At 46.3% G+C, this 8125-nt stretch overlaps 1 protein-coding gene across 1 annotated transcript in view; it reads right to left on the bottom strand.

Annotated features, from left to right (window-relative positions):
• Positions 1–324: 324 nt before the first annotated feature.
• The window catches only part of LOC128976473 (ATP-binding cassette sub-family A member 10-like), a 28121-nt gene continuing 20320 nt past the window's right edge, over positions 325–8125 (bottom strand). Inside the window, exons 27-38 of the mRNA XM_054393741.1 lie at positions 7083–7174; positions 6312–6432; positions 5491–5608; positions 4902–4993; positions 4120–4298; positions 3436–3511; positions 3063–3157; positions 2472–2591; positions 2132–2272; positions 1788–1867; positions 1652–1707; positions 325–905 (exon numbers count right to left, since the gene is read on the bottom strand). Coding sequence (XP_054249716.1) covers positions 807–905; positions 1652–1707; positions 1788–1867; positions 2132–2272; positions 2472–2591; positions 3063–3157; positions 3436–3511; positions 4120–4298; positions 4902–4993; positions 5491–5608; positions 6312–6432; positions 7083–7174 — 1269 coding nt within the window. The 3' untranslated portion in view covers positions 325–806. The remainder of the gene's footprint in view (positions 906–1651; positions 1708–1787; positions 1868–2131; positions 2273–2471; positions 2592–3062; positions 3158–3435; positions 3512–4119; positions 4299–4901; positions 4994–5490; positions 5609–6311; positions 6433–7082; positions 7175–8125) is intronic.

The raw sequence follows: 8125 nt of genomic DNA, 5'->3' as shown, positions 1-8125 counted from the left end.
ACTGAAAGGCCACAATAAGCTCTCCCCAGAGCCTTTTCTTCTCCAGGCTGAACAACCCAGGCTGGTTTCCAGAGGGAGGAGTGACAATCCCTCACCCCAGCATGGAGGGAGGGTGGGGGTGAGCACACTCACTGAGCCAAACTGCTGAAGATAGTAAATATGAGGGACCTACAACTTCCTGGCTAGCAGCCCTGGGTCTTCTCCAGCCACCTCCATCCCCCAGTTTGAGCTGCTCAGCTGCTCCTGATGGCCTGCAGCAATAATGTCATAGGAGGGTGTAAGCTGTTTTCTAAGAGAGACATTTATTGAAAGGGTATAAAAATAGAGTGCAAATTTCAACAATCTGTATTCCAGCTCCTCACAGGCAAGTTGCCCCCTGCAGTGGTGGGAGAGGAGCCCAGAGGGTTGGCAGTGTGTCCAGACTCCCTGATGCACCCAGATCCACTGAGCAAAGCAGAAGCCCTGTCCCCACAGATGGGTGATGACCCTTCCTTCTGCAAACCTTTCTGTCCTTCTGCTGCATGCTGCTCTGCTTGACAAGAGCTCTAGCAGTGCAGGCACCATTTCATCAACCAGTCCATCAAGCAGCCATTGGAAATGCAGCTTGGGGGTAGGGCTCAATGCAGACACCTGCAGAGTCTAGGTGAAATGTCTTCTGCATTGGAGAAGAGCTCTCAGTCTGTGCTTGCTGGCAAGGCAGAACCTGCTCCTCCTCTTTGTGGTATGCTGATAGTGGCAGTGAGTATGTGCAGTATTGGATCAGTTTGGCTAATTATGGAGTATAGGTAAAGGAGCATCTTGGATCTTCAGCAGTCCTCCTGCTGAAGTTGTTTCCAGTCAAAAGCCCCATCCAAAGTCAAATCAAAATTGTCCTTTTCCTGCTCTCGGGAGAGTTCCAAAAACACCTGAAACGGGCAAGATAAAGCTGAGTACTGCTCTTTGCCTTGACACTGTGATGCTGCTCCACAGGAGGTACAACTCTGCAGCCCTCATGAGAGCTATGTGAGGTAAATTTAGGTGGGGAGCACATGCACAGCAGCTGAGACCCCTGAGCTCTCTGCTATAACCTGCTGAGAGGCACTGCCTGCCCTTAGGTGTAGCCACAGAGTTGGATTTACCCTCTGATGGGTTGCCATAAACAGTCCTCATCTTTGGCACCAGCCTTGTGCAAGTGGCATTAACCTGCTGCTTCAGGAGCAACTACAGAGGCTGGGCATGGACATCTACCAAGGGCATCCTTCCCTGTGTCTGGCAGTTGGAATCACAGACTGGATTGGGTTGGAAGGGAAATTTAAAGGTCATCTAATCCACCCTCCCTGCAGTGAGCAGGGACATCTGCAACTAGGTTATTCAGAGCCCCATCCATGACTTTGAGTCAGGCACACTGAATCCAAACAGCAACCTGTCCATGGCAGGGGGGTTGGAACTAGATGACCTTTAAGGTCCCTTTTAACCCAAACCATTCTATGAAGCTATGAAAATAAAACCAAACCATTTTTCACCACTTTCCCACTAAAGGACTCCTTGCCCACCACCTCCAGGCATTTTTTTTGGATGGAGCAGCCTTCTGTCACTGTGCTGGCCCAGGTTTCACTGCAGGTTTTCCTCCTGCTCATGCCTTTACAGCATGTCTAGCCTTGAAATCACTTGCCTGAGCCAAAGTATTCAAAGAGAAGCTGTACTCCTCGAGGCTGAAGTTTCGTCTGGCTGCGGGGAAATGGAAAGAGAGCCAAAAATGAGCAGCCTGTGTTCCACCTTTTCCAAAAGTCATCTTGTTTTGCTCTTACCTTCCTCTAGCTTGGAGAAAGACTGAGACAGAGGCAGTGCATCTTCCATGGGGACCTTATAGACTAGTAAAGAGGGGAACCTTGAAGAAAAAAAAGATAAAAAGGCAATTCTTGCTCCCTATTGAAGTTCTGGGATCACAACTTAAAGCCGTGCTGTGAGCTGGATTCGTGGATGTTTGCTGCAGGGATCACAGCAGGGCTGGATGTGGTGACATCAACAAATCAGATCCCCAGAGAGGGACTCTGAGCTGTGCAGTCCTCCCCAGCTGAGGTCCTGTGTCTGGCCAGCACTGTAGGGATGGGGTAGTGTTGAAGCCGGTGCTCGTCCCGTGTTTTATAGTTACCTCTCCTGACGGGCTGCACCTGGGAAAATCCTCAAAATCTCAGCATGGAGATGATCAGTGTGCTCTGGATCCTTGACTTTAATTTCCAGTAGATAGCCTTTGCCGAACTTGTTCTTCAGGTACTGAACAGAGCCAATGCATCTGCAAGAGGAGGGAAGACAAAGAGACGTCAGTGTGAAACCACTGGTGCTCCACCATCTGCTCCTTCCCACGTTGTAATGCTGGTGGAAATCACAGGGAGCACTTCATAAAGCCCACAGGGATGGGTTCAGGTAGGTGAGAGGCCAGAGGAGAAGGCTCTGTTGCTGCATGGACCATCTGTGGCCGTGCTGCTGCCCACCGTAGCTGCCCGGACACCATGATGGCCACGCGGTCACACACGGCCTCTGCCTCCTCCATGTAGTGTGTGGTCAGGATGGCTCCTGCCTCCTTGCTCCTCAGGGCAGCACGGATCATCTTCCTGAGCACCACAGAGGAGAGAGAAAGGAACAAGACAAACCAATACAGCACTCCCTTGGAGCACCAGACAATTTTTCTTGCACCCTTGTGCCTCCAAACGGCTCTTCCCTAAAACAAGAGTGAAAGCTTCCCTTGCAGCAGCTGCAGCCTGCTGCACACGTGGAGATGCTTTGACATAATGACAAAACCAGTTTTTCACTCAGCTCAAAATGAATTCTTCCAAATTCCATCTATGACTGCCCTAAAGACTGCAACAAGGATGAAGGTAAAATGCTTTTTTTTCCTCTCTCCTTGCTTGTGCTTTAGCCAGAGAGAAGCAGGAAAACAGAGTTTCCAATCAAGCCACTGGCATGTGATGAGTGGCACTAACCAGAGATGGGGTGAGACACTCTGTACCTAACCTTAGGCAGCCACTCTTGGTTTTCCAACCCCTTTACCACCGTGGTGGCTCAGTGCCTGAGGTCCTACTCACCAGACACAGCGCTGGCCGTTGGGATCCATGCCAGTGGATGGCTCATCCAGGAGCAGGACCGTGGGGTTGCCCAGCATGGACATTGCGAAGCAGAGCTGCGGTGGGGAGAGAGGCTGGAGTCAGGTCTTTGGCAGTCCCTGGCACTCTGCCTACACAGAGCTGCAGGCAGCATCACTTCATTTATGGGAATCAAGGTTCTGATTTATAGGAAATGTGGTTTGGGGAAAGACTTAATTTCCATCCTCCCACCATGGGAAGACAGCACAATGCTGTCCTGGGTAGCTCAAAGCACAGGTAGGTCCCTCTGCTCCTGGAGGGGGGTTTTGATTGGTGCTGAGTGCACTGCAGTCCTCGTAAGCAAAACAAACCACACCTTTCTGGATATCCCAGCAGACAATTTCCTAGTTTTTTTGTTTAAATACTCTCGGAGCTGCAGAGCATCCACCATTCTGTGGAGAAATGGAACAAGTGAAATAAACCCCCACCCAAATAAAGTAGAACATGTTTGTTATTCCCAACTCAATACTTCCGATCAAGAATTCACAAAATGGTTTGCAAAAAAGAGGGACTTTCTTCCCCTTGCTCTTGACTCCTGCTTGTTTTCATTAAACATTTATTGTACTATTAAAATGTAAGTGAATATTTGAGGCAAAGTGTAGAGAAGAAGCCACAAGCTCTTTCCTAAACCCATTATTAGTGTTAAGAGCATTATGAATCCATTCCACCTTGCCAGCGTCAGCTGGGCAGGCAGTACTTAGACACCCTTTCTTGTACAGCCAAACCATAACATCAGAGCTTTTAGAAGTCCTTCTTACTTAACATACTTAAAAGGACATTAGTGGTAAATTCAGCCCCACTAAATGCACTTAGGCAAATTGGAGATTTTCTTAACCCGCTCACTGAATTGTGGCGTTCAGCACAAAAAACACTTCTGCAGCTCCCTTTCCTGGGTTTGCTTTTGGCTCACAGTGAATTTTGGCTTTCTAATCCCCTCCCCACGCCCTAGGTCCGTGGGATAAGACATTGACCAACCCCTGGAGACCCCCTCCCTCCGTACCGGTTGACAGCAGCAGCTGTGTCCTCCTTGCGCAGCCCTCTGACGGCCGCGTAAAGCCGCAGGTGCTCCTGCACGGTGAGGCCTGGCCAGAGGGGGTCCTCCTGTGGGCAATAGCCCAGGAAGGCAGGCGTGTGGTCCTGCAGGTGGGAGGCTGTTCCATTTCCTTCCTTCATCAGCACCTGCATAACCAGATTCATCATATTTTGCTCTCACATAGCCTTGCCCAGAAACAAGGCTGTGGCTCAGAGGAAGGCTATGAGCTTCGTTGGGGTTTCAGTGAGGGAACCCAAAGAGCAGGGGAGTGATTTTGCAACCCTCATTTACATGAAAACAGAAGGAAAAAAATTATTTCCTCTGAGGGTGCCAGAGCCCTGCACCAGACTGCCCAGAGAAGCTGTGGAGTCTCCTTCTCTGGTGATGCTCAAAACCTGCCTGGCCATTATGATCCTGGGCAACCTGCTGTGGGTGTCCCTGCTTTAACAGTGGGGTTGGACTGGGTGATCCCTAGAGGTCCCTTCCAACCCCCAGCATGTTGGGATTCTGTGATTTATGTTGTTTCTAAATATAAACATGGCCAATTAGGGTAGGTGCAACTGCTCATCAAAGTTAGAAGTAGCTCATGAGGGTTTTCATTAATACATTAATTGACCCGCATGAGGAATTCAGTGAAAACCTTGATCACTAATCATGCTGTGAACAAAGCTGCAGCTTAACCTAGGTGCAAGGTTTGCATTTGCACTTCTGTCATGGATCTGTCTCTTTTTTCTCCAGCAGTCTCCTACCTGCCCAGCAGTCAGGCTTGTCTCTCCAACGATCATTTTGGTAGCTGTGCTTTTACCAGCTCCATTGGGCCCCAGAAGTCCTAATACTTCTCCTGGAATCAATACACATCATTTCTTGGTAATGCTCCCCATTCAACAAACATAGCAGGTACAATCCCACAAAAGAAAAGAAATATGACAGAGACCATGCTAAATCCCCAAACCAACACACAACCAAACAGTACAAATACATCACAGAATCACAGAGTGCTGTGGTTGGAAGGGAGCTGCTCTGAGAGCCCCAAACATTTCAACACTAACTGATGTTTCAGGTCTAAGCATTGCTCCCAGGTCTCTCAGGAGCCACTGCTGAAGTGGGTCCTGGAAGGAGGGTCTAGGTTGTGTTAGATAAGAGGGAGTCTAAAGGGATTCATCCATTTCATGTTGTTCATTAACACATCAATCACAGACCAAACACGCCTTAACCACAGAGCAAATAGATTTGACCTTTATGTCCTTGCTCAGATAACTGAGAATCTGCAGAGAATTAACTCTCTGAGTATGATCAGGGGTCCAAAACAGGTCTAAGAGAATGATTTTAATTTCTCACCTTTTTTAACACAGAAGGAAATATTTTTGGTGGCCATTTTCTTCTTCTTCTTAAAAACAGAACCAGCTTGCTTTATTTTATATTCCTTGCACAGATTGCTGACAATAATGACTGATTTCTGAAAGCAGGGAGGAAGAAGAAAGATTAGTCTGTGATACTGGCTGGCAGAAAGCCTTCAGTAATATTTCTCCATTAAAAAAGGCAGAAAACCTTCTAAAGATCAGAGAATCAGAGAATTGTTTCAATTGGAAAAGACTTCTAAGATCATCAAATCCAACCACTGACCTAACACCACCGTGCTCACTAAACCATGTGCCCAGCTGCCATGGCCACACATTTCCTGAACACCTCTAGGGAGGTGACTCCACCACCTCCATGGGCAGCCTGTACCAGTCCCTGACCACTCTTGCAGGAAAGAAGTTTTTCCTAATCTCCAACCTAAACCTGCCCTGATGCAATTTGAGGCCATTTCCTCTCCTTCTATCACCTGATACTAGGGAGAAAAGACCAACCCCCACCTCACTTCAACCTCCTTTCAAGGAGTGGTAGAGAGCAATGAGCCCTCTCCTCAGCCTCTTCCTTTTCTAACTAAAGATCTTTGGATTTGTTTCACAGTTCACTAGAATATGAGGTGCAATGGAGACTTTATGGTCCAGCTTTCTTCTTTATCATGGTGGGACCCACACTCTGCACTTGGCAGTTTGATTTTCCCAGTGGGAAGAACGCAGCCAGAGCACAGACTTGCACCTGCTGGTTGGGTTTTTACCAGTGGACTTCCTACTGGTACAAAATAAACCATGAAGGACAACACTTAGTCATACCTCCTCCTGATCTGGAGCTGCTAATGCGTTTCTCACTGCTGCTCTTTCAGCTTTAACATCTTCATCTTCCTCTTCAGGCTCCTCAGGGTGCTGGTGGTTGACTTCTCGTCTGGGGGAGATCCTGCAAACCACCAGATTCAGCTTAGTATTTTGTTTTTTAGACTTCTCCTCCACCAAAACACTTTGGATAGACCGAGAGTGAACCTCCCTCTGGGTTAGAATTTCTTGTGGGTTTTATATTATTATTATTATTATTATTATTATTATTATTATTATTATTATTATTATTATTAATTATTATTATTATTATTATATTTGTAATAATTTTAATATATAATAATATATAATACATAGAAAATATTATTATATTTGCAATAATTTTAATATATAATAATATATTATATATATAAATTATTATTAATATTAATATTATTATTATTGTTGTTATTTTATGTTATTTTAATTATTATTACAGAATATTTACAATATTTCTGTGTTATCCAAGGAACCAAGCTGGTACCTCCAACACAGGACAGGCAGCACCATGTGTAGGTACTAAGGAGCTTTCATATTATTATAGCTGTTATGCATTTAAGGAGCTACTTTTGTGATGCAAAAAAAAAAAATCATCAATATTAAAAACCAACAAGTATTTAAAATGAGGGACACAAAAGCAATGATATCTCCTCAAAATATTATCTCCAAGTAAAAGCAGTGTGGTGGGGCTGTAGATCTTGCTTGTGCCTGTGGTGCATTTGTGTTTAGACAAACCTAAATACTGGGTCCTGCCTCAGGACTGATCTTCCATATTTCATCTCCAAACATCGAAGAAGAAGAATGAAGACCACAGAATGGATATAAGGCTGGAAATAAAAAAAGAAAATTAAAAAAGAAAAAAAGGAAATAAAAGATAGGCTGCAACATTAACACCCTTCCCTTCCATCCTGCTAGGGCTGAAACTGAGAAAGGTGATGGCAGGGTTATAAAATATAAGGAGGGGAGGAAAAAACCTTCCACTGTATGTGAAAATAAAGTCCATCAACCTCTGCTGTCAGGGTAAGCCTGAAGGCTGTGAACTTCGTCACTCACCAGCACTGCAGGAAATACCAATGGCAGGAGAAAAACAGAGTTCGGAAAATAACAGAGCAGTTTTGAAGTGATCTGGGCTTCTTGCTTTCTCCTTTCCCCACCTCAGAATAACCTCAGTGAGGTTATTCTTGCACACTGGGTAAATCTCTCATCTGTCTCACTTGCAGTACTGTTGGGACTCCCTGCCAAGGGACCCCCAACACAAAAGAGACAGGGACCTACTGGAGTGGATCTAGAGAAGGGCCATGAAGATGGTCAGAGGGCTGGAGCACCTCTCCTGTGGGGATAAACTGAGAGAGTTGGGGCTGCTCAGAGTGGAGAAGAAAAGGCTCTGGGGTAGCAACATTTCAATATTTGAAGAGGACTTACAGGAAGGCTGGGGAGGGACTGTTTAGAAGTTCCTGTTGTGACAGGATGAGGAGGAATGGTTTGAAAGTAGAGCAGGGGAGATTTTGGCTGGGCATCAGGAGGAAGTTCTTTACAATGAGAATGGTAAAATACTGGAGCAGGCTGCCCAGGGATGTGGTTGAATGTCTCCCGTCCCTGGAGACATTAAAGATCAGACTCAGTGCAGTCTTGGGCAGCCTGATCTAGTTGGAAGTGTCCCTGCTGACTGCAGGGGGGTTGGACAAGATGACCTTTGAGGGTCCTCTCCACCCCAATGCAATCTGTGGATCGGTGAATCCATCCCCAGTGAGATCCTTCTCCTGCATGGAGTGAGCTCA

This window comes from Indicator indicator, chromosome 29, assembly GCF_027791375.1.
Source record: "Indicator indicator isolate 239-I01 chromosome 29, UM_Iind_1.1, whole genome shotgun sequence".
NCBI lineage: Eukaryota > Metazoa > Chordata > Aves > Piciformes > Indicatoridae > Indicator > Indicator indicator.
Note: the sequence above shows the minus strand (reverse complement) of the source record. Positions and strands in the feature narration are given on the sequence as shown.